The sequence below is a fragment of the Salmo salar genome, chromosome ssa18, assembly GCF_905237065.1.
Source record: "Salmo salar chromosome ssa18, Ssal_v3.1, whole genome shotgun sequence".
NCBI classification, from domain to species: Eukaryota; Metazoa; Chordata; class Actinopteri; order Salmoniformes; family Salmonidae; genus Salmo; species Salmo salar.
In genome coordinates, this window is record NC_059459.1 from 12477161 (window position 1) to 12503112 (window position 25952).

At 41.6% G+C, this 25952-nt stretch overlaps 1 protein-coding gene across 3 annotated transcripts; it reads left to right on the plus strand.

Moving 5' to 3' along the window:
* Nucleotides 1-26: 26 nt before the first annotated feature.
* LOC106576738 (uncharacterized) lies at nt 27-22917 on the plus strand. 3 transcript variants are annotated; one of them, XM_014154102.2, is made up of 5 exons: nt 27-273; nt 17688-17829; nt 17933-18336; nt 18665-18893; nt 21420-22917. In XM_014154102.2, exons 1-5 carry the CDS (start codon nt 190-192, stop codon nt 21539-21541), a joined length of 981 nt encoding a protein of 326 aa, XP_014009577.1. In that variant the 5' UTR covers nt 27-189; the 3' UTR covers nt 21542-22917. The 3 variants fall into 3 exon arrangements, with proteins under 3 accessions (XP_014009577.1, XP_014009579.1, XP_014009576.1); XM_014154104.2 differs by having other exon boundaries at nt 27-223; XM_014154101.2 differs by having other exon boundaries at nt 27-291; nt 21420-22916.
* The last annotated feature ends 3035 nt before the right edge of the window (nt 22918-25952 follow it).

The following is a 25952-nucleotide window of genomic DNA, read 5'->3' on the forward strand; positions in this document are numbered from 1 at the left end:
CTTGACGTCATACCGGAAACGATCGCTTTAAACACCGGATATGTTTTTTTGACAGCATGCTTGCTTTCACTTTCAATGTTTTGATTTGATAATGTCAGTTGATAACAACAAACACGCGACTATTGCATATTGAAACGGAGAAGGAAGGAAGAAACGACGAGTCACTTTTAGGATATTCTTTACGATAATATGCAAGAAATGCCGGAACCACAGCCGTCTAAATGTGAGGGGGAGCGGAATCAAGAATGCATCCTACAACAAAGAATAGAGACGGTTAGCATTGGCAATAGAGTAAGATCTTTTCCGCTCTGTATAGCTAGCTACTTCAACTAATTGCACATTAGTGTTTGTGTGGTCACATTTGGAAACATTAACTGGAATACTACATTGGCGTACGGAGTGTTTATTCAATGGCTACTGCAGGTGGCCAGCTGCATATCATGGAATCAATCCACCAACTCGGTTTTAGGATGATGGACCATCCACACACTAGCGGTCAGCTAGCTAACTACTGTAGCTACAAAGAGTAACGTTAATACTAAATGCAAAGCCTAGTGATGCTATCTTCAATGTATGCTATTCAAATTCTGAAGCCAACAAGAGAAAGAGAGTCCATTGACCCTCCAGTACATGACACTGCTGTGGCATGAGTAGTTGCTTAATTGCGCTAATTAGCTAGTACAGTATATCACCTGCCACACACAGGTGAACCAATCACATGACAAGGCAAGGGTTGCTTTCCACTGCTCAGATGTTACACGCATCAACCACATCTCATCTGCCGTCGGGAAGCAGATTGCAATAACATACGATGTGGTTAGCTGATATGTAAATTACCTATCCAGGCTTTGTAAGATCCGTGTCAGTATCATCTGAGCAGGTGAACAGGACCAAAAGAGGTGTACCTGCCAGATTACATTGCAGATGCCTGCAAGATCTCTTGAGCTGTGTTTGAATACTCATATTACCCACACTAACCGTACTATTTGTGACGTGAATTGAGTATATAGTATGCTTATTGGTCATAGTATGGATATAGTTAGTATGCCAAAAGTTCCCGGATGTCGTACTAAATTCGCCAAAATATGAAGTATACGTGCAGAGGACACTATTTCCGTACTTAGGGCCCATAAAGCAATTCTTCAGGAAATGGGAGTGGCTACATATCGTTTTCAGATTTGAAGAAAATGGTGGAAAATATGCAGCTGAAGTACAACGAGAGCAGATGCAAATTCATTGCTTTAACTATTGATGACAAATGTTGAGCAATGTAATAAATTAATGACTTTTCAAACAAGTTACCTTACACGTTATGTTGGCTACGCTGTCCTTACGAACCACATAACATATTACAGCAGTGTCTACCATTATGTTAGTTGTCTACTTATACATCAAACTTGCCAGTATATTAACTATGGGTTATCTAACTAACTACCCAACGTTTATTGACTTGATTATTCCCTTCAACCTTAGCTTAGCTAAATGGTATAGTCGTTATGCGTTCTCAATGGACATTCGGGTGCTTTCATAAATTCGCTCTGGCTTTCTACGTCGATTTCAGGGCACTCTAGTCTGAGTGTACTAGAGCGCAGAATAATGAATTTATGAGTGCTGAACTCCCGTTGAATATGGCCGGTGTCAGTACACGTCGCTAAAAAGCACAATTAAAATTGTTGCCAGCAACACAGTTAGTCACCAACGCTCTGGATAACATGTTTTCTGCATTGGATATATTTACCATATCATATGGAGACAGAAACATAAACCTTTTACCTTATCACAAGTAGACATAATTGCAAATGACGGAATCCTTCCAATAAAAATAAAAAACTATTTAGTTACGAATTGAACTTTAATTAAATGAGTCGACTCATCACATGGGATGATTTCACTGAACAACAAAAGAAAGGGAATATTGAATGATCCCCAATGATCCATCGCATCTCCCAAAAACGTTTTGAACATACAGTTGAAATCAGATGGTTACTACACCTTAGCCAAATACATTTAAAATCAGCTTTTCACAATTCCTGACATTTAATCCTAGTAAAAATTCCCTGTCTTAGGTCAGTTAGGATCACCACTTTATTTTAAGAATGTGAAATGTCAGAATAATAGTAGAGAGAATGATTGATCTATTTCAGCTTTTATTTCTTTCATCACATTCCCAGTGGGTCAGAAGTTTGCATACACTGAAATAGTATTTCATAGCATTGCCTTTAAATTGTTTAACTTGGGTCAAACGGTTTGGGTAGCATTCCACAAGCTTCCCACAATAAGTTGGGTGAATTTTGGCCCATTGCTCCTGACAGAGCTGGTGTAACTGAGTCAGGTTTGTAGGCCTCCTAGCTCGCACACAGCTTTTTCAGTTCTGCCCACAAATTTTCTATAGGATTGAGGTCAGGGCTTTGTGATGGCCACTCCAATACCTTGACTTTGTTGTCCTTAAGCCATTTTGCCACAACTTTGGAAGTATGCTTGGGGTCATTGTCCATTTGGAAGACCCATTTTCGACCAAGCTTTAACTTCCTGACTGATGTCTTGAGATGTTGCTTCAATATATCCACATCATTTTCCTTCCTCGGGATGCCATCTATTTTGTGAAGTGCACCAGTCCCTCCTGCAGCAAAGCACTCCCACAACATGATACTGCCACCCCCGTGCTTCACGGTTGGGATGGTGTTCTTCGGCTTGCAAGCCTCCCCCCTTTTCCTCCAAACATAACAATGGTCATTATGGCCAAACAGTTCTATTTTTGTTTCATCAGACCAGAGGACATTTCTCCAAAAAGTACAATCTTTGTCCCCATGTGCAGTTGCAAACCCTCGTCTGGCTTTTTTATGGTGGTTATGGAGCAGTGGCTTCTTCCTTTCTGAGCTGTCTTTCAGGCTAAGGTGATATTGGACTCGTTTTACTGTGGATATAGATACTTTTGTACCTGTTTCCTCCAGCATATTCACAAGGTCCTTTGCTGTTGTTCTGGGATTGATTTGCACTTTTTGCACCAAAGTACGTTCATCTCTAGGAGACAGAACGCGTCTCCTTCCTGAGTGGTATGACGGCTGTGTGGTCCCATGGTGTTTATACTTGCATACTATTGTTTGTACAGATGAACGTGGTACCTTCAGGCGTTTGGAAATGCCTGAAATTGCTTCTGAGGTCTTGGCTGATTTCTTTTGATTTTCCCATGATGTCAAGCAAAGAGGCACTGAGTTTGAAGGTAGGCCTTCAAATACATCCACAGGGACACCTCCCATTGACTCAAATAATGTCAATTAGCCTATCAGAAGCTTCTAGAGCCATGACATAATTTTCTGGAATTTTCCAAGCTGTCAACTTAGTGTATGTAAACTTCTGACCCACTGGAATTGTGATACAGTGAAATAATCTGTCTGTAAACAATTGTTGGAAAAATTACTTGTGTCATACACAAAGTAGATGTCCTAACCAACTTGCCAAAACTATAGTTTGTTAACAAGATGTTTTTTGGAGTGGTTGAAAAACGAGTTTTAATGACTCCAACCTAAGTGTATGTAAACTTCCGACTTCAACTGTACATCTGTAAAATGATAGTCTAGAAACTAAAGCTTTGGTTGTCTTCCTCTCAGGCTTCCATGCCATCTCCCTGGACCTCCTCAATGTCCACCTCTTGAACATCAGACTCTGAGGCCTCATTTTCACTGTCACTTTCCAACCTTGTTGAGGGTGGCTCGTTGTCAGGCTCAAAAAGCCTCAAATTTGCCCGGATGGCCACCAATTTGTCCACCCTTGTATTGGTCAGCTTGTTGCGTGCTTTGGTGTGTGTGTTCCCAAACAAGGACCAGTTGCGCTCTGAGGCGGCTGATGTTGGTGGAATTTGGAGGATTATTTATTTTATTTTATTTCACCTTTATTTAACCAGGTAGGCAAGTTGAGAACAAGTTCTCATTTACAATTGCGACCTGGCCAAGATAAAGCAAGCCGTTTGAAAAATACAACAACACAGAGTTACACATGGAGTAAAACTAACTTACAGTCAATAATATAGTAGAAAAATAAGTCAATATACAAAGTGAGAAAATGAGGTGAGATAAGGGAGGTAAAGGCAAAAAAAGGCCATGGTGGTGAAGTAAATACAATATAGCAAGTAAAACACTGGAATGGTAGATTTGCAGTGGAAGAAAGTGCAAAGTAGAAATATAAATAATGGGGTGCAAAGGAGCAAAATAAATAAACACAGTAGGGGAAGTGGTAGTTGTTTGGGCTAAATTATAGATGGGCTATGTACAGGTGCAGTGATCTGTGAGCTGCTCTGACAGCTGGTGCTTAAAGCTAGTGAGGGAGATAAGTGTTTCTAGTTTTAGAGATTTTTGTAGTTCGTTCCAGTCATTGGCAGCAGAGAACTGGAAGGAGAGGCGGCCGAAGGAGGGATTGGCTTTGGGGGTGACCAGAGAGATATACCTACTGGAGCGCATGCTATAGGTGGGTGCTGCTATGGTGACCAGCGAGCTGAGATAACGGGGAACTTTACCTAGCAGGGTCTTGTAGATGACCTGGAGCCAGTGGGTTTGGCGACGAATATGACGCGAGGGCCAGCCAACGAGAGCGTACAGGTCGCAGTGGTGGGTAGTATATGGGACTTTGGTGACAAAACGGATGGCACTGTGATAGACTGCATCCAATTTATTGAGTAGGGTATTGGAGGCTATTTTGTAAATGACATCGCCGAAGTCGAGGATCGGTAGGATGGTCAGTTTTACGAGGGTATGTTTGGCAGCATGAGTGAAAGATGCTTTGTTGCGAAATAGGAAGCCAATTCTAGATTAAACTTTGGATTGGAGATGTTTGATGTGAGTCTGGAAGGAGAGTTTACAGTATAACCAGACACCTAGGTATTTGTAGTTGTCCACATATTCTAAGTCAGAACCGTCCAGAGTAGTGATGCTGGACGGGCGGGCAGGTGCAGCCAGCGATTGGTTGAAGAGCATGCATTTAGTTTTACTTGTATTTAAGAGCAGTTGGAGGCCACAGAAGGAGAGTTGTATGGCATTGAAGCTCGTCTGGAGGGTAGTTAACACAGTGTCCAAAGAAGGGCCAGAAGTATACAGAATGGTGTCAATGATGGAGGCAACAGGGGAAAGAGCCTCAGATACACAAAGTCCCTTCCACCAGGTGGCTGATGAGATATGTTGGCATGACTGCCATATTGCATCTCCATCCCAAAGCCTTTGCTTGGAAGTGTACTTCACCAGACTGGCAATAACCTTGCCCTCATCCAGGCCAAAGTGGCGAGACACGGTAGTGATGACAACATAGGCCTGGTTAATCTCTGCACCAGACAGTATGCTCTTGCCAGCTTACTTGGGGTCCAACATGTACGCTGCGGCGTGTATGGGCTTCAGGCAGAAGTCTTCACGCTTTTTGATGTATTTCAGAACTGCAGTTTCTTCTGCTTGGAGCAACAGTGAAGTGGGCAGAGTAGTACGGATTTCTTCTCTTACATCTGCAAGCAGAGTCTGAACATCAGACAGGATGGCATTGTCTCCCTCAATCCGTGCAATGGCTACTGCTATAGGTTTCAGGAGTTTCAGGCTGCCTACCACTCTCCCCCAAAATACATCATCCAGGAGGATCCTCTTGATGGGGCTGTCCATATCGGCAGACTGTGATATGGCCATTTCTTGGAGATACTCCTTCCCCTACAGGAGACTGTCAAACATGATGACAACACCACCCCAACGGGTGTTGCTGGGTAGCTTCAATGTGGTGCTCTTATTCTTCTCACTTTGCGTGGTGAGGTAGATTGCTGCTATAACTTGATGACACTTCAGATACCTAACCATTTCCTTGGCTCTCTTGTAGAATGTATCCATTGTTTTTAGTGCCATGATGTCCTTGAGGAGCAGATTCAATGCATGAGCAGCACAGCCAATGGGTGTGATGTGAGGGTAGGACTCCTCCACTAGACCAAGCAGCCTTCATGTTCGCAGCATTGTCTATCACCAGTGAAAATACCTTCTGTGGTCTAAGGTCATTGATGACTGCCTTCAGCTCATCTGCAATGTAGAGACCGGTGTGTCTGTTGTCCCTTGTGTCTGTGCTTTTGTAGAATACTGGTTGAGGGGTGGAGATGATGTAGTCAAGTATTCCTTTCCCACGAACATTCAACCACCCATCAGAGATGATTGCAATACAGTCTGCTTTCTCTAGGATTTGCTTGACCTTCACTTGAACTCTGTTGAACACTGCATCCAGCAAATGAGTAGATAAAGCATGTCTGGTTGGAGGGGTGTATGCTGAGCGCAGAACATTCAGAAATCTCTTCCAATACACATTGCCTGTGAGCATCAGAGGTGAACCAGTTGCAGAAACAGCTCGAGCAAGACATTAATCAGCATTTATCTGACTATGTTCCTCCATTGAGTAAAAAAAAAATTATGATTCCAGGAGGAGCATGAGCTGTTGCTATCGATAAGGTTGATTCATCATTTTCACCTCGAATAGGAGTAGAGCGACTTTTGTCAGAGGTTGCTTGTTGTGAGCTCTGAGGGAACTTTATGCACTTGGCCAGATGATTCTGCATCTTTGTTGCATTCTTCACATATGATTTGGAACAGTATTTGCAATTCTACACAGTTTTTCCTTCTACAATAGCTGCAGTGAAATGTCTCCACACATTAGATAGTGCCTGTAGAATTTTCCTGTAAAGATTAGAAAAAAATAAGTAAATAAATAAATAAAAATGCAATTCCATTTACAGATATATAGTTCAGCAGTTAGATTAAACAACTCCTTTGTAAGATAATGTTTTAAAATTAAACATGTATGGAAACAGGTGAATTAACACTCCTCAGTTAGCAGGCTCAAGCAAACTAAAACCCACATGGTAGCAAAAACTAACTAGCAGAAATTGTTAAGTTAGAAATTATTTAAACACACTTTGCTGTAGGCTACTATTTACTAGTTAACCTCTTACATCTAGACGTTCCGCTAGCGGAACACCTGCTCCAATATCCAATGATAGGCGTGGCGCGAATTACAAATTCCTCAAAAATACAAAAACTTCAATTTTTCAAACATATGACTATTTCACAGCATTTTAAAGACAAGACTCTCCTTTATCTAACCACACTGTCCGATTTCAAAAAGGCTTTACAGCGAAAGCAAAACAGATTATGTCAGCAGAGTACCCAGCCAGAAATAATCAGACACCCGTTTTTCAAGCTAGCATATAATGTCACAAAAAAACAAAACCACAGCTAAATGCAGCACTAACCTTTGATGATCCTTATGAGATGACAGACCTAGGACATTATGTTATACAATACATGCATGTTTTGTTCAATCAAGTTCATATTTATATAAAAAACCAGCTTTTTACATTAGCATGTGACGTTCAGAACTAGCATACTCCCCGCAAACCTCCGGTGAATTTACTAAATTACTCACGATAAACGTTCGCAAAAAACATAATTATTTTAAGAATTATAGATACAGAACTCCTTTGTGCAATCGAGGTGTCCGATTTTAAAATAGCTTTTCGGTGAAAGCACATTTTGCAATATTCTGAGTAGATAGCCCAGCCATCGCGGCTAGCTATTTAGACACCCACCAAGTTTAGCCCTGACCAAACTCCGATTTACTATTAGAAAAGTTTGATTACCTTTGGTGTTCTTCGTCAGAATGCACTCCCAGGACTGCTACTTCAATAACAAATGTTGGTTTGGTTCAAAATAATCCATAGTTATATCTAAATAGCGGCGTTTTGTTCGTGCGTTCAAGACACTATCCGAAGTGTAAATAAGGGTCACGAGCATGGCGCATTTCGTGACAAAAGATTTCTAAATATTCCATTACCGTACTTCGAAGCATGTCAACCGCTGTTTAAAATCAATTTTTATGCCATTTTTCTCGTAAAAAAGCGATAATATTCCGACCGGGAATCTGCGTTTAGGTAAAAAGACGAAAGAAAACAAAGCATGGGGTCGACTCGGGCACGCGCCTGAGTCTCACAGTACTGTGTCCAGCCACTATCCAAACACGCTACTTTTTTTCAGCCAGAGCCTGCAAAGCCACGATTCAGCTTTTTGCCGCCTTCTGAGAGCCCATGGGAGCCGTAGGAAGTGTCACGTAACAGCAGAGATCCCCTGTAATGGATAGAGATAATCAAGAAGGGCAAGAAATTGTCAGACAGGGCACTTCCTGCATGGAATCTTCTCAGGTTTTGGCCTGCCAAATGAGTTCTGTTATACTCACAGACACCATTCAAACAGTTTTAGAAACTTTGGAGTGTTTTCTATCCAAAGCTAATAATTATATGCATATTCTAGTTTCTGGGCAGGAGTAATAATCAGATTAAATCGGGTACGTTTTTTATCCGGCTGTGAAAATACTGCCCCCTAGCCATAACAGGTTAACAAATTATGTATTATGTATGTCATATAAAATATATTCACCCCACCCAGTATTTTAATCAAAACTTACCAGAAAGCATGTAGTCCTTGGCTCAGACAGTGTAGTAGTGTGGGCTCAATAGCATCTCATTAGTGTGCAAGATCTTGAGAATCAGCTGTACATGTGATGGAAGAATGCACTGTGCATGCAGAGGGTTGCAATTCCATTGAATTGGGGATAGTTTAACCAAAATATGCCACAAGACCTAGAATTGCCTTATGTGTATCCCACATAAAATGTTCACTATTATAAACTAACTTTTTTAACGAATTTAAGCAAAATTCCCCAAATTCCAGGGCTTAACTTCCCAGGGAAAAATTCCGGAAAAATTCAGGAAATTTACCGAAAAGTTTCCGACCCTTTGCAACCCTAGTCTCCAGCATAAGGTGCACCTGTGTAATGATCATGCTGTTTAATCAGCTTCTTGGTATGCCACACCTGTCAGGTGGAAGGATTATCTTGGCAAAGGAGAAATGCTCACTACCAGAGTTGTAAACCAATTTGTGCACACAATTTGAGAGAAATAAGCGTTTTGTGCTTTTGGAACATTTCTGGGATATTTTATTTCAGCTCATGAAACATGGGAACAACACTTTACATGTTGTGTTTATCATTTTGTTCAGTGTAGTAGGGCAATTCCACAGTAACGGAATTACACTGTGACTCAGATTTTTCACTTTAAAATGTATGCCAAACAAAACCATTGGTTTCAAAGTTTAATAAACCATGCAACTTTATGCACAAGGACTACTTTGAACAATTTACACGGAACATTTCACAAAACACATTTACTGGAAGAACTGTACAGCTACGAAGTTTCTATTCAGAATTACAGTAAAATCTCCCTCAGTTTTTTTATGCAACCACATTTTCCAAAAACTCTGTTAAATATCTGCTCCGAATTAAGACTCAAAGAGGTCTGCAGAAAGAATGGGAGGACTGGAGAATTTTGTTTTGCAAAAACAGAGTGAATGGTCTGCTGGTTCCCAGCGTCAAGATTTTGATTGGATGTTGCATTTCAAGAACCCTCCCCCACATGCCCGTTACCAGAACCGGGTGAGTCTGGTCACAATTCTAAAGTAAAGTTGATTAACTATGACTGTGATGATTCTGCCTACAACCCAGAACCGAAGGAGTCTGCTTACAGCCTGGGACCGAAGGAGTCGGCCCACGAACCAGAACCAAAGAAGTCTGCCTACTGTCCTAAGCCCAACAGGTCTGTCTACGGTCTGTTGGACAGTAGGCCAGAACCGGAGCCACCTCCAATATAGGTGGGTTGGGGAGGGGGGGGTGTAGCACTGTGCCGTCGTTGACGGCAGCCACCCTCCCTTCCCTCCCTTTAGTTAGGGGGTTAATTGTGTGTTTTTTTTTTGTGTTTTTTTCTGTTGGTTTGGTGCATTCAGTGTATGCACCTTTAGGGGGGGTAATGTCACGTCCTGACCATATACTTAGGTATTTTTGTATTATATTTGGTCAGGACGTGGCAGAGTTATGTTTGGTTATGGTATAGTGGGGTTGTGAGTGTTGGGTTAGGTTCTAGGTTAGGTATTTCTATGTGGAGTCTAGTGAGTGTATGTCTGTTTGGTTAATTGGGGTTGGGACTCTCAGTTGAAGGCAGGTGTTGTCTATCTGCCTTTGATTGAGAGTCCCATATAGTGGGGTGTGTTTGTGTTTGGTATTGGTGGGTAATTGTATTTTGCACTGTGTTTCGTTTCACCTGTGAAACTGTCTCCTTTGCGTGTTTATTTTGTTTTGTCGTTTCCATCTATAATAAATATGATGTGGAACAGTCAACCCGCTGCGTATTGGTCATCGAGTGATTTCGACATATCTTCCGATGAGGGAGAATACGAGGAACGTGACACTATCATTCTCGTTGAAAGGAAGTCTAAAAAGCGGTAGATCTGTTCTATGTGCATTATTTCCATGCTTCCCGTGCTTAAGTTTTATTTTTACTTTCGGTTTTGTACAATATTTTTGGTTATGGAAATATATATTTTACAGCAGTTTAGGTGTTACAATGATTTTCCACACTATACTTGCTTGTTTTGTCACAAACTAAAATTAGGCTAGATATTAGAATTTTTGCAACCAGGAAATGGCATAGATATTTCTGCATAGTGTATCTTTAATAATTCATAAACAAACTTGATATCAATAAAAACACTATATATAATTGGTAGGTCTACCGTTACTTGTTACTTCTGTGAACTTTCATTATCCTCCCTCATGAGGGAGAGAAATTTGAAAATATCTTAAAGATGTGTGGGATTTTGGTAACGGAATTACACGGCACAAGGCATGTTTGTTAAACTTACAGAATGCAAATTCTAATTTATCAAACTATAGTGTGTATATTAGTCTTTTAAGACTTTTTATGGTAGATGTTGTCTAAGACCCATCTGTTTGACCAGAAATCAAAGCCATTATTTATTCCACATTTTTATGATGGGGAAATGGTTGAACAATGTATATGCTTTTATATAAAAAAAAATAGAGATTTTTTGCTTCACATGCTGGTGGTCATGGGTCCTTTTACATGGAAATGCCCAGTATCGGCTGCATTCTGTATTTTCCACCTATAGAACTTGTATAAGAATAATGAATACCTAGGATAGGATAAAGTAATCCTTCTAACCCCCCCCTTAAAAGATTTAGATGCACTATTGTAAAGTGGTTGTTCCACTGGATATCATAAGGTGAATGCACCAATTTGTAAGTCGCTCTGGATAAGAGCGTCTGCTAAATGACTTAAATGTAATGTAAATGTATAAAATGACACTAGATGTAATGTCACTGTTGTCAGAGGGATGCACTGCTGAACTGCTAAAATACTGGGATTACAGGATTATTCCAACATGTCAGATTGCCTTGTTTTCTAGCTCTGCCTTGTAGAAATGTTTGTTGTGTACACTTTAATAAATGCAAGGACCTGTTAAATCCGGGAACTGGTAAATGATGTAAACTTCATTAATATTCAAATTGAAAATGCATCAACGTAATGTTTTCTGCATCTCTTCAAATATGATGTGGCATATAACAACCCAACTTCCATGGTAAAATAATTGACTAAACACGATTCAATTTGCATATTAATGAGTGAGATGACAGATTATAATATTTGCCCTTTTTTTCCCTTTCCCTTCAGGGAGCAACCATAATTTCAGGCATCTTATTTTCCTGGAATAGCTGATAGCTTTGAAAAAACAAATGGATAACTTTAAGAACAATGAAACTTAATTTTAATTGAATGTTCATCAAAGCCTTTCTAGTGACATTTTTGTTTCCGTGTGAGAGGAATTGTAAGTATGTATACTGAAGAAAAATATAAACTCAACATGTAAAGTGTTGGTCCCATGTTTCATGAGCTGAAATAAAAGATCCTAGAAATGCTCCATACGCACAAAAAGCTTATTTCTCTCAAAGTTTGTGCACAAATGTGTCTATATCCCTGTTATTGAGCATTTCTCCTTTACCAAGATTATTCACCCACCTGACAGGTGTGGCATATCAAAAAAGCTGATTAAACAGCATGCTCATTACACAGGTGCACCTTGTGCTGGGATCAATAAAAGGCCAATTAAAAATGTGCAGTTTTGTCACACAACACATTGCCACAGATGTCTCAAGTTTTGAGGGAGCGTGCAGTTGGCATTCTGACTGCAAGAATGTCCACCAGAGCTGTTTCCAGATGACTGAATGTTAATTTATCTACCATAAGCCACCTCCGTTGTTTTAGAGAATGTGGCAGTGCGTCCAACCGGCCTCACAACCGCAGACCACTTGTAACCTCGCCAGCCCAGGACCTCCAGATCTGGCATCTATACCTGAGGGATCATCTGAGACCAGGCACCTGGACAGCTGATGAATCTGAGGAGTATTTCTGTCTGTAATAAAGCCCTTTTGTGGGGAGAAACTCATTCTGATTGGCAGGTCCTGGCTCCCCAGTGGGTGGGCATTTGCCCTCCAAGGCCCACCCATCGCTGTGCCCCTGCCCAGTCATGTGAAATCCATAGATTAGGGCCTAATTTATTTATTTCAATTGACTGATTTCCGTATATGAACTGTAACTCAGTAAAATCTTTGAAATTGTTTCATGTTGTGTTTATAGTTTTGTTCAGTATATATAATTAACCTCACCAGTTATGTTTTGGCCTAGCTTTTTTGTTAACTTGTTAATGGAAGTGTTCTTTTACCCCTAAATGCTGTTATTAATCCTCCTTCTTGCTTCATACGTGTTTGTCACAGCGTTCTGTGAATGTCTGTTTCCATTTTCTGTCAAAGGTGACACATTTAAACTTAGAAATAGCTTTAAAATACACAGAGCCTTTGAGGAAATTATAGCTTTTTAAATGTCAGGACTATTTTTCATTTGTAAAAGTCCTATTGAAAAACAGAGGTTACCATTTCATTCCTGTAAGAACTACAATTGAATGGTTTGAATGCCCTCTTCCACTTCTTTGGGATCTTAGCATCTACAGTTGAAGTCGGAAGTTTACATACACCTTAGCCAAATACATTTCAAATCAGTATTTCACAATTCCTGCCATTTTAATCCTAGTAAAAATGCCCTGTTTTAGGTCAGTTAGGATCACCACTTTATTTGAAGAATGTGAAATGTCAGAATAATAGTAGAGTGAATGATTTATTTCAGCTTTTATTTCTTTCATCACATTCCCAGTGGGTCAGAAGTTTACATACACTGAATTAGTATTTGGTAGCATTGCCTTTAAATTGTTTAACTTAGGTCAAACGTTTCGGGTAGCCTTCCACAAGCTTCCCACAATAAGCTGGGTGAATTCTGGCCCCTTCCTCCTGACAGAGCTGGTGTAACTGAGTCAGGTTTGTGTGCTCGCACACGCTTTTTCCAGTTTTGCCCACAGATTTTCTATAGGATTTGAGGTCAGGGCTTTGAGATGGACACTCCAATACCTTGACTTTGTTGTCCTTAAGCCATTTTGCCACAACTTTGGAAGTATGCTTGGGGTCATTGTCCATTCGGGAGACCCATTTGCGACCAAGCTTTAACTTCCTGACTGATGTCTTGAGATGTTGCTTCAGTATATTCACATAATTTTCCTCCTCGTGATGCCATTTATTTTGTGAAGTGCACCAGCCCTCCTGCAGCAAAGCACCCCCACAACATGATGCTGCCACCCCAGTGCTTCACGGTTTTGGATGGTGTTCTTCGGCTTGCAAGCCTCCCCCTTTTTCCTCCAAACATAACGATGGTCATTATGGCCAAACAGTTCTATTTTTGTTTCATCAGACCAGAGGACATTTCTCCAAAAAGTACGATCTTTGTCCCCATGTGCAGTTGTAAACCGTAGTCAGTTTTTTTTATGGCGGTTTTGGAGCAGTGGCTTCTTCCTTGCTGAGCGGCCTTTCAGGTTATGTCGATATAGGACTCGTTTTACTGTGGATATAGATACTTTTCTACCCATTTCCTCCAGCATCTTCACAAGGTCCTTTGCTGTTGTTCTGGGATTGATTTGCACTTTTTGCACCAAAGTACGTTCATCTCTAGGAGACAGAACGTGTCTCCTTCCTGAGCGGTATGACGGCTGCGTGGTCCCATGGTGTTTATACTTGCGTATTATTGTTTGTACAGATGAACGTGGTACCTTCAGGCGTTTGGAAATTGCTCCCAAGGATGAACCAGACTTGTGGAGGTCTACAATTTTGTGGAGGTCTTGTCTGATTTCTTTTGATTTTCCCATGATGTCAAGCAAAGAGGCACTGAGTTTGAAGGTAGGCCTTGAAATGCATCCACAGGTACACCTCCAATTGACTCAAATTATGTCAATTAGTTCATAAGAAGCTTCTAGAGCCATGACATAATTTTATGGAATTTTCCGAGCTATTTAAAGGCACAGTCAACTTAGTGTATGTAAACTTCTGACCCTCTGGAAATGTGATACAGTGAATTATAAGTGAAATAATCTGTCTGTAAACAATTGTTGGAAGAATTATGTATGACATGCACAAAGTAGATGTCCTAACCGATTTTACAAAACTAATGTTTGTTAACAAGAAATTTGTGGAGTTGTTGAAAATGAGTTTTAATGACTCCAACCTAAGAGTATGTAAACCTCTGATTTCAACTCTAGCTGCTGTATGGAGAAAAGTGAGAAAAAGGCAGTGATAGAGCCACAGATGGGAGGTGTTATAAGTTTACAGCAACCCTTTTGTTGCGTTGTAGCCACTTAAATACTCTGCTTGACGTCATAACCTAGATCACTAAAGAATATACACTGCTCAAAAAAATAAAGGGAACACTAAAATAACACATCCTAGATCTGAATGAATGAAATAATCTTATTAAATACTTTTTTCTTTACATAGTTGAATGTGCTGACAACAAAATCACACAAAAATAATCAATGGAAATACAATTTATCAACCCATGGAGGTCTGGATTTGGAGTCACACTCAAAATTAAAGTGGAAAACCACACTACAGGCTGATCCAACTTTGATGTAATGTCCTTAAAACAAGTCAAAATGAGGCTCAGTAGTGTGTGTGGCCTCCACGTGCCTGTATGACCTCCCTACAACGCCTGGGCATGCTCCTGATGAGGTGGCGGATGGTCTCCTGAGGGATCTCCTCCCAGACCTGGACTAAAGCGTCCGCCAACTCCTGGACAGTCTGTGGTGCAACGTGGCGTTGGTGGATGGAGCGAGACATGATGTCCCAGATGTGCTTAATTGGATTCAGGTCTGGGGAACGGGCAGGCCAGTCCATAGTATCAATGCCTTCCTCTTGCAGGAACTGCTGACACACTCCAGCCACATGAGGTCTAGCATTGTCTTGCATTAGGAGGATCCCAGGGCCAACCGCACCAGCATATGGTCTCACAAGGGGTCTGAGGATCTCATCTCGGTACCTAATGGCAGTCAGGCTACCTCTGGCGAGCACATGGAGGGCTGTGCGGCCCCCCAAAGAAATGCCACCCCACACCATGACTGACCCACCGCCAAACCGGTCATGCTGGAGGATGTTGCAGGCAGCAGAACGTTCTCCACGGCGTCTCCAGACTCTGTCACGTCTGTCACATGTGCTCAGTGTGAACCTGCTTTCATCTGTGAAGAGCACATGGCCCAGTGGCGAATTTGCCAATCTTGGTGTTCTCTGGCAAATGCCAAACGTCCTGCACGGTGTTGGGCTGTAAGCACAACCCCCACCTGTGGACTTCGGGCCCTCATAACACCCTCATGGAGTCTGTTTCTGACCGTTTGAGCAGACACATGCACATTTGTGGCCTGCTGGAGGTCATTTTGCAGGGCTCTGGCAGTGCTCCTCCTTGCACAAAGGCGGAGGTAGCGGTCCTGCTGCTGGGTTGTTGCCCTCCTACGGCCTCCTCCACGTCTCCTGATGTACTGGCCTGTCTCCTGGTAGCGCCTCCATGCTCTGGACGCTACGCTGACAGACACAGCAAACCTTCTTGTCACAGCTCGCATTGATGTGCCATCCTGGATGAGCTGCACTACCTGAGCCACTTGTGTGGGTTGTAGACTCCGTCTCATGCTACCACTAGAGTGAAAGCACCGCCAGCATTCAAAAGTGACCAAAACATCAGCCAGGAAGCATAGGAACTGAGAAGTGGTCTGTGGTCACCACCTGCAGAACCACCCCTTTATTGGCGGTGTCTTGCTAATTGCCTATAATTTCCACCTGTTGTCTATTCCATTTGCACAACAGCATGTGAAATGTATTGTCAATCAGTGTTGCTTCCTAAGTGGACAGTTTGATTTCACAGAAGTGTGATTGACTTGGAGTTACATTGTGTTGTTTAAGTGTTCCCTTTATTTTTTTGAGCAGTATATATATATATATATACAGTGCCTTCGGAAAGTATTCAGACCCCTTGACTTTTTCCATATTTTGTTATGTTGCAGCCTTATTCTAAAATTGATTAAAACATTATTTTTTTTTACAATCTACACACAATACCCCATAATGACAAAGCAAAAACAGGTTTTTAGAAATAAAAACAGACATTTCAAATTTACTTAAGTATTGAGACCCTTTACTCAGTACTTTGTTGAAACACCTTTGGCAGCAATTATAGCCTCGAGTCTTCTTGGGTATGACACTACAAGCATGGCACACCTGTATTTGGGGAGTTTCTCCCATTCTTCTCTGCAGATCCTCTCAAGCTCTGTCAGGTTGGATGGGGAGCGTTGCAGCACAGCTATTTTCAGATCTCTCCAGAGATGTTCGATCGGGTTCAAGTCCGGGCTCTGGCTGGGCCACTCAAGGACATTCAGAGACTTGTCCCGAAGCCACTCCTGCATTGTCTTGGCTGTGTCCTTAGGGTCGTTGTCCTGTTGGAAGGTGAACCTTCACCCCAGTGTGAGGTCTTGAGTGCTCTGGATCAGGTTTTCATCAAGGGATCTCTCTGTACTTTGCTCCGTTCATCTTTGCCTCAATCCTGACTAGTCTCCCAGTCCCTGCTGCTGAAAAACACCCCCACAGCCATGCTTCACCGTAGGGGTGGTGCCAGGTTTCCTCCAGATGTGACTCTTGGCATTCAGGCCAAATAGTTCAATCTTGGTTTTATCAGACCAGAGAATCTTGTTTCTTATGGTCTGTCTTTAGGTGCCTTTTTGCAAACTCCAAGTGGGCTGTCATGTGCCTTTTACTGAGGAATGGCTTCCGTCTGGCCACTACCTTAACGTCCTGATTGGTGGAGTGCTGCAGAGATGCTTGTCCTTGTGCGTTCTCCCATCTCCAAAGAGGAACTCTAGAGCCGCACACTCTAGTAACCTAATATCACTATAGTAACCTAATATCCAACGTTTCGACAGACAAGCTGTCTTCATCAGGGTATAATGATCAATAATCAATTGAATTTACCATAGGTGTACTCCAATCAAGTTGTAGAAACATCTCAAGGATGATCAATGGAAACAGCATGCATCTGAGGTCAATTTGAAGTCTAATAGCACAAAATGTAAATAAGGTATTTCTGTTTTTTATTTTTAATACATTTGCAAAACTCAGTTTTCACTTTGTCATTATGGGGTACTGTGTGTAGATTGCTAAGGATTTTTTTTCTTAATTTAAGCCATTTTATAAGGTTGTAACGTAACAAAATGTGGAAAAAGTCAAGGGGTCTGAATACTTTCCAAGGCACTGTATATCTAGGCACTGTATATCTAGGCAATACAATTAAAGTAGATGGAAAGTCTCTCCTAAGTGAGTCAAAACCATTCACTCATCAGTCATCTGCCTTTCTCTTTCCTTCACAGACCATGAAGATGGAGACAGATGTATTTAACCCTTCCCACACTGCAGAGATCCAGTTCCTCAGGTCACGTGTTCGGGAACTGGAGAAAGAGAAGGCCGAAATGGCAGCCGAAAACCAATGGCTGCAAAACATGCTAGTAAAGGGTGAGGATGAGTAAGGTCAATACAGTTTTATAATTCACCTGCTCTAAATTGATCACTTTCCCTCATGTGTGTTTCTTCTTAACTTTGTGGTGTCATCCCTCAGAGATCCCTGACCTGCTGTCTACCATGTGGCAGAACTTGGGCCAAGCCAACCACCCCCCCCACCCTTCAGTGTCCCCACAGGCTGTCTCCACAGCAATAGTGAGGGGCGAGAGCTACACATACACACACCACTCTGTGTCAGGACACTCTGGCCGAGGGTTCAGTCCCCCACTTCATCATCAGCCCATGTCCAACCGCTTAGCTATGACTCAGGACGACGTGAATGGAAGCATGCCAAACTTTGGACCCGAGATGGCCATCAGTGAGCACAGTGTGGACGGAGACTTAGAGCTGAGTGACATCACAGAGGACGACGACCCTCACAGCTCTCTGTTTGGCTCAGCAGCCGACATACCCGGGATGAGGACATGCTCAGAGACACACTGTGTTAGTGGGATTGGCCATGTAAGGAAACTTGCTGTTCATTCCAGATAAAGACAGATTGTTAACGTAGCCAACATTAACATATCGAGACCTTGGGACTATATGATTCTCTGCACTTTAGGTACCTTTAAGGTGAGGACCATAATGGGTTATGAAAGAAGAATTCACTACAAAACAGTTCTGAGATCTGGGATGTGAAAACTTTGATGCTCAATATCTCAGAACTATGCTTTGCACAGATAGAACCAAATAGTCCCAAGGACACGATATCGATCCTCCAAAGGTTATGGAGGTCTAAATGGGTTTTGATTCTGATCACATTCGCACTGTCTCCCAATTGGCTGTGCAGGTAAACCAGGTGGAGGTATACCCAAGTTCCGGCGTCTTCTGTGAAATGCGGTCTTGGCATGCAGCCAATCAGACGCAGTCTCCCACGGCGATGGCGCGCACTCTGTTGCTGGGCGTGTTCGACATGGACACCCTGCTGAACAGCAACCTGCGAGGGGGGCGGAGCCGCAGACCAACTTTCCCCAACCACCGCACCGCCCTGGACCCACACAAGCTCAACGCCATCTACAGTAAGTGATTACCTGATCCTCAGCCTTACAAACAACCTTTACCAACTTTCATTGTATTTTTCTCCAATTTCACTTGGTCATTCATTGGTGAGTGAAAGCACTCACCTTCTCCATCATTAGAAAGATACGGTGGGGTCTGAAATGATTGACACCTATAATAAAGATGAGCAGTAATGACTGAATAAAATAAATCATTCAAATAATAATTCAAATAGCGATATTGTATGCTCCAAAAATTGGGATATTATATTACTTTAAATTCATACAATTTCTCAGAAAGGTAGGGATCAAAATTATTGACACCACTAAAGATTCTTATAAGTAAAGTAGTCCAAAAGTTTGTAGTCACAAGTTTGAAGTCATTGCGTATTAGGAATATGGGACAAAATACCAAACTTGTTGGATGCAGTTCATTTTGACTGTGTTTCAGATTATTTTGTGCCCAACAGAATTGAATGCTAAATAATGTATTGTCATTTTGGAGTCACTTTTATTATAAATAAGAATAGAATATGTTTCTAAACAATTCAACATTAATGTGGATGCTACCATGTTGATTATAGATCATTTACAGAGGGCCAAAGATCATACCCCCAAGACCCAAGACATGCTAACCTCTCACCATTACCAATAACAGGGGAGGTTAGCATTTTATATCGTACCTCCAAGACATGCTAACCTCTCACCATTACCAATAACAGGGGAGGTTAGCATGTCTTGGAGGTATGATCTTTGACCCATAGGGGGCACAGGGGCATGTGCCCCCTCAGATTTGTCATGTTGAAAAATATATGTACAGATTATAATGATTATTTGTTGTTTCTCTGTACTACTACTTGCCACCTAGAAATGTTATGAAGTTGGCTTTAGCTAGGCCAGATAGGTTCCCAATCTCCCAACCTCATAATATATATTTAGGGGTGTCAATTATTTTGACCCCTGCCTTTTTGAGCAAAACAATTATTACTTGGACCAATGGAAGCCGGTCCAATGCAGCCGTTTTTATCTAAATATTAAATCATTTCTGGGTAACAATGAAGTACCGTACTGTGATTGTTTTAAATTAAAATGGTTAAAAACAATACGGGGAAAAAAATTGCTTCTTAGCAAAGACAGATTTCTCAATCAAGAATTTTGCTAGGACTGTCTGGGGGTGGTCTGAGTGGGAAGGGTAAACTGAAGACGAGCTGTTATTTGCAGAGAGGTTTGGAGCTCCCTTTCTTATTGATCTGGTGATGTCACCAGGCAGGCCAAAACACCATCTGACAACAACAGGCTGAAATTTCAGGCTTTTCAAACCGCTCTTATACTAAAAGAGAATTATCATCATTTTCACAATTTCACAGTATTATATCAACCTCCATAGTGTGGAAATAACACTTCCATTAACAAGTTACCAAAAAAGCTAGGCCAAAACATAACTGGTGAGGTTAATTATCTATACTGAACAAAACTATAAACACAACATGCAACAATTTCAAAGATTTTACTGAGTTACAATTCATATAAGGAAATCAGTATATTGAAATAAATGAATTAGGCCCTAATCTATGGATTTCACCTGACTGGGCAGAGGTGTAGCCATGGGTGGGCCTTGGAGGGCATAGGCCCACCCACTTGGCAGCCAGGCCCACCCACCTGGGATTAGTTCTTACCCACAAAAGGGCTTTATTACAGACAGAAATAATCCTCAGCACCCCCCCACCCCCCTTCAGTCGATCCCGCAGGGAAGAAACTGGGTGTGTAGGTCCTGGGCTGGTGGGGTTACACGGGGTCTGTGGTTGAGGCCAGTTGGACGTACTGCCAAATTCTATAAAACGACATTGGAGGCAGCTTATGGTAGAGAAATTAACATTAAATTCTCTGGCAACAGCTCTGGTGGACATTCCTGCAGTCAGAATGCCAAATAAGCTTTTTGTGTGTATGGAACATTTCTGGGATTTTTTTTATTTCAGCTCATGAAACATGGGGCCAACACTTTACATGTTGCGTTTATATTTTTGTTCCGAGTGTATATATATAACACAGGAAAATCACGTTTTGGACTATACAAACAAAGTATTTTTCTCTGAGCAATTGCATTACTATAAAATAATATAGTTTTTTTGCATGCAATATAGCTCAGTATTTTAATGAATTATTTTATACCATCATTATTGCTCATCTTTATCAACGGTGTCAATAACTCTGGACCCCACTATATCTCACTGATACAGTTGAAGTAGCATCCCAAAACTGAATCATTTACACATGCATTATTAGGTTGCGCTTGAGTGCTGTGCCACCGTAATTCAATAAAAAAAAAGTGAAACATGATTTAGAGAGGATGAGGATTGAGAGGGTGTGTGTGGCGGAGGCGGCCGGGCCCATTTCCGATCCAGTAAGCCCCCTTCATTCATCATCATTTTGTTTTTAATGGCGTGACAGCTCTGGCAGGGCTGAAAAACGGCTGTGTTCCTTACTGTCACTCCTGCGCCGTCCTCCCTCCTCCAACTGTTGTTGTGCTGTCGCTCTCTCCCTCCGCAGATGCCACTCTAGCCCGCTTCCCATTGGCCAGGAAGGGACAAATTGGCACTGGCATCAACTCCAAGCTGTCTGAGATCCGGTTCCGATCCAGGAGAGCCAACCGGGACCCCAGTTATCTATGAAGGACTGTTCATGCCCACACCCCCAGTTGTATCAAATCAACATTTTAGTTCTAGTATTTTATCACATTAACCGTTCAACTGTATCAGTATATGAGTACATGTGCGTGCAGAATGTCTTGCCTATGAATTTTTCCACATTGGCTTTAACATTGGCTTCTGCTGGAGGCTCTGTGGAAGAGAATGGTAAAAGGACTCAAAAGATGGGCTAATGATAGAGGAAGGATTCAAAGCCAGTGGAACAACGTACATAAGAACCGGCTTTGATGGTTAAATCCCCACTCGGTCGCCGACCAACCATTCGTAAACCACACATGTGAACGGTCCCCGGGGTAGTCTCTCTGACTGACCGAGATGCATAGATCCAGGACTGCTGATCCATGTGTGACCAACCAGTGGAGGACCGGAGGCTTCAGTCATGTCTTACCAGACAGACGCCTCTATGTCGTTGACCTCTACCCACTTAGACAAAGGAGGCAAGAGGGGATTGGAGGGAGGCCAAACTATATTTCTCCATTGATTTCTCTGATCCTAGGCATTAAGCTCACTCCAAAAGCTCCATTACCACCCCCAGGTCCCCTCTGCACCCTCTCCCTCCAATCCTCTCCTTCCGCCTGAGAGGAGAATCAATTTGTGGCCCCCGCCCACCCAGCCTTCCCCGGAGGTGTCACAGCTCCCCATGCCTAATGGACCCACAGGTACTCTGAGCCTCCAGGAGGATGACAGAAGAAATTCATTCATCTTAAAGGACTTAAACAGTGTGTCATTTTCCCCAAGTTCACCATGTCCACAGAGCCCACATGAAGAGAACACGACTGGGGATTTAGCCTGATGCATATATGAGGTATTGGATTAGATGTAACCGTTGGTAATGAGGAACGGTCAAGTTGTTATTTTATATCCGGTCATGTCTGATGTTCAAGATGTTTGATGCGAATGCATGAAAAGACTGCTGTTTTTCATTGCCCTTCATGGTGTCTCCCTCTAGTCATCGGAACGATTTGAGAAATTACACATTAACCAATTGCTTAAAAGCTACTTAGTTTTCGGCAAATGAGAAAGAGAGAGGAGAAGATGATAGGCAATGAATCACTAGCCCATTGATAAATTGAAATATCCATTACGGTAGTCCACCTACTGGGCATACCACTTCATTTCAACGTGAAGAATTGGGTATTATTTGGTTGATACGTTACAACCTATTTTCAACCATTCAAAAAAAAGTTTGTTGAATTCCTAATAAGTTATCACAATGCTTTCAACCATCTTAAGAGGACAGACGTTCCGCTTGCGGAACGCCTCGCCAATATCCAATGGTAGAGCATGGCGCGAAATACATAAACCTCAAAAATGCAATCATTTCAATTTTTCAAACATACGACTATTTTACACCATTTTAAAGACAAGACTCTCGTTAATCTAACCACATTGTCCGATTTCAAAAAGGCTTTACAGCAAAGCAAAACATTAGATTATGTTAGGAGAGAACATAGCCAAAAACAATCACACAGCCATTTTCCAAGCAAGCATATATGTCACATAAACCCAAAACACAGCTAAATGAAGCAATAACCTTTGATGATCTTCATCAGATGACACTCCTAGGACATTATGTTATACAATACATGCATGTTTTGTTGAATCAAGTTCATATTTATATCCAAAAACAGCTTTTTACATTGGCATGTGATGTTCAGAACATGCATTCCCACCCAAAACTTCCGGTGAATTTACTAAATTACTCATCATAAACTTTGACAAAATACATAACAATTATTTTAAGAATTATAGATACAGAACTCCTTTATGCAATCGCTGTGTCAGATTTTAAAATAGCTTTTCGGCGAAAGCACATTTTGCAATATTCTGAGTACATAGCTCAGCCATCACGGCTAGCTATTTTGACACCCGCCAAGTTCGAGGCTCACTAAACTAAGAATTACTATTAGAAAAATTGTATTACCTTTGGTGATCTTCGTCAGAATGCACTCCCAGGACTGCTACTTCCACAACAAATGTTGTTTTTGTTCCAAATAATCCATAGTTATGTCCAAATACCTCCGTTTTGTTAGTGTGTTCAGGTCACTATCCAAAGGGTAACGCGCGAGCGCATTTCGAGACAAAAAAATTCTAAATGTTCCTTTACCGTACTTAGAAGCATGTCAAACGCTGTTTAAAATCCATTTTTATGGTATTTTTCTCATAAAATAGCGATAATATTCCAACCGGACAATAGTGTATTCATTCAAAGAGGAAAATAAAAAACAGCATGGTCGCGGGACCGCGCATATCCAATCTCTTTGTCACCAGGCAGACCACTGACAAACTGTGCTAGTATACTCTGCCCAGAGACAGGAGACGCCTCAATCCGCTTTCTGAAGGCTTTAGAGAGACAATGGAAGCCTTAGAAAGTGCTTCGTAACAGCTCAGATACTGTAGTTTCGATAGAGAACCAAAAGAAGAACTACAAATTCTCAGACAGGCCACTTCCTGCTTGGAATCTTCTTAGGTTTTTGCCTGCCATATGAGTTCTGTTATACTCACAGACACCATTCAAACAGTTTTAGAAACTTCAGAGTGTGTTCTATCCAAATCTACTAATAATATGCATATTCTAGTTTCTGGGCAAGAGTAGTAACCAGATTAAATCGGGTACATTTTTTTCATCTGGCCGTGAAAATACTGCCCCCTATCCACAACAGGTTAGCACAACCAAATTCCAATGGAAAATCAATGTCTATTTTTTGGTTTAGTTGTCACCTAAATGTGTTATCGCTATGCTTTCAACCATTTTAAAAGCACAACAAAGTTCAAATGGGAATACAGTGTTATATTTGTACAACAACTTAATGTGTTATCACTGTGCTTCATTGAATAGCACAACCAAATGACATGGATTGCAATTGAGATTATTAAAGTACACGGTGTGCAGAATGCAGTGGCTGTACAGTAACACTATACATGACTTCAGAGCTCAGGGTCTCCGCTTCACAGCGGTCTTGACAGACAATCTCTCTGAACTTGAGCACCGCGCAGAAGTTGCCCTTATCGCTAATTTGGCTACTTTTGCGCCTTTTTTTGTTGTCTGAATGAGGGAAATGCTGTAAATTACGAGGACTGGATGTACACTGAGTATACAAAACAGGAACACCTGCTCTTTCCATGACATTTACTGATCAGGTGAATCCAGGTGGAAAGTATGATCCCTTATTGATGTCACCTGTTAAATCCACTTCAATCAGTTTGGATGAATGGGAGGAGACAGGTTGAAGAAGGATTTGTAATGCTTGAGACAATTGAGACATGGATTGTGTAAGTGTGACATTCAGAGGGTGAATGTGCAAGACAAAAGATTGAAGTGCCTTTGAACGGGTTATGGTAGTAGGTGCCAGGCGCACCGGTTTGAATGTGTCAAGAACTGCAACGCTGCTGAGTTTTCATGCTTAACAGCTTCCCGTGTGTATCAAGAATGGTCCACCACCCAAAGGACATCCAGCCAACATGACACAACTGTCGGGAAGCATTGGAGTCAACATGGGCCAGCATCCTTGTGGAATGCTTTCGACACCTTGTAGAGTCCATGTCCCAATGAATTGAGGATGTTCTGAGGGCAAAAGGGGGTGCAACTCAATATTAGGAAGGCGTGCCTAATGTTTTGTACACTCAGTGTATGATAAAATATGGATATATTTAATTTGCTCTGTTAAACCTACCCTTTAGAATGCCTATGATAGCAACTCTGAATCTATTAGGTGGAGATTCCACAACAATCATTCTCAATAGGTTAAAGGAATACTATGGGATTTTGGCAATGATCCCAAAGTATCTACTTCCCCGGAGTCAGATGAACTCGCGGAAGCCATTTTTATGTCTCTCTGTCCTGTATGAAGGAAGTTAGAAGTAGTTTCGCGAGCCAGTGCTAACTAGCATTAGCCCAATGACTGGAAGTCTATGGGTATCTACTAGCATGCTAACAGATACCCATAGACTTCCACTCATTGCGCTAACGCCAGTTAGCAACTTTATTCAAACAGCACGCAGAGACATACAAATGGTATCCACGAGTTAATCAGACTCTGGAGAAGTAGATAAAGGGCCTCATTGCTAAAATCCCGAAGTATCCCTTTAATACCCTGGATGACAGACCAAAGGGATAGCTGTAGATAGATCAACTCTCCAGTAGGACATGCTGCCCAGCCTATTGTTTTTTTCTTCTAGTGGATATTACGTTGAAGATCTGATGTTGTTTCCAAGGTACAAATTCAACATATTTTATCTTTGGTTACCATGATGACATAATTCTGTGGTTGAAAATTCAGCCTCAAAACAACAGTTTATGACTTTTTGCAAATCCAATATATTTTCCACATAGATTCCACATCACAAATGACTTTGAAACAATGTTTATTTCACC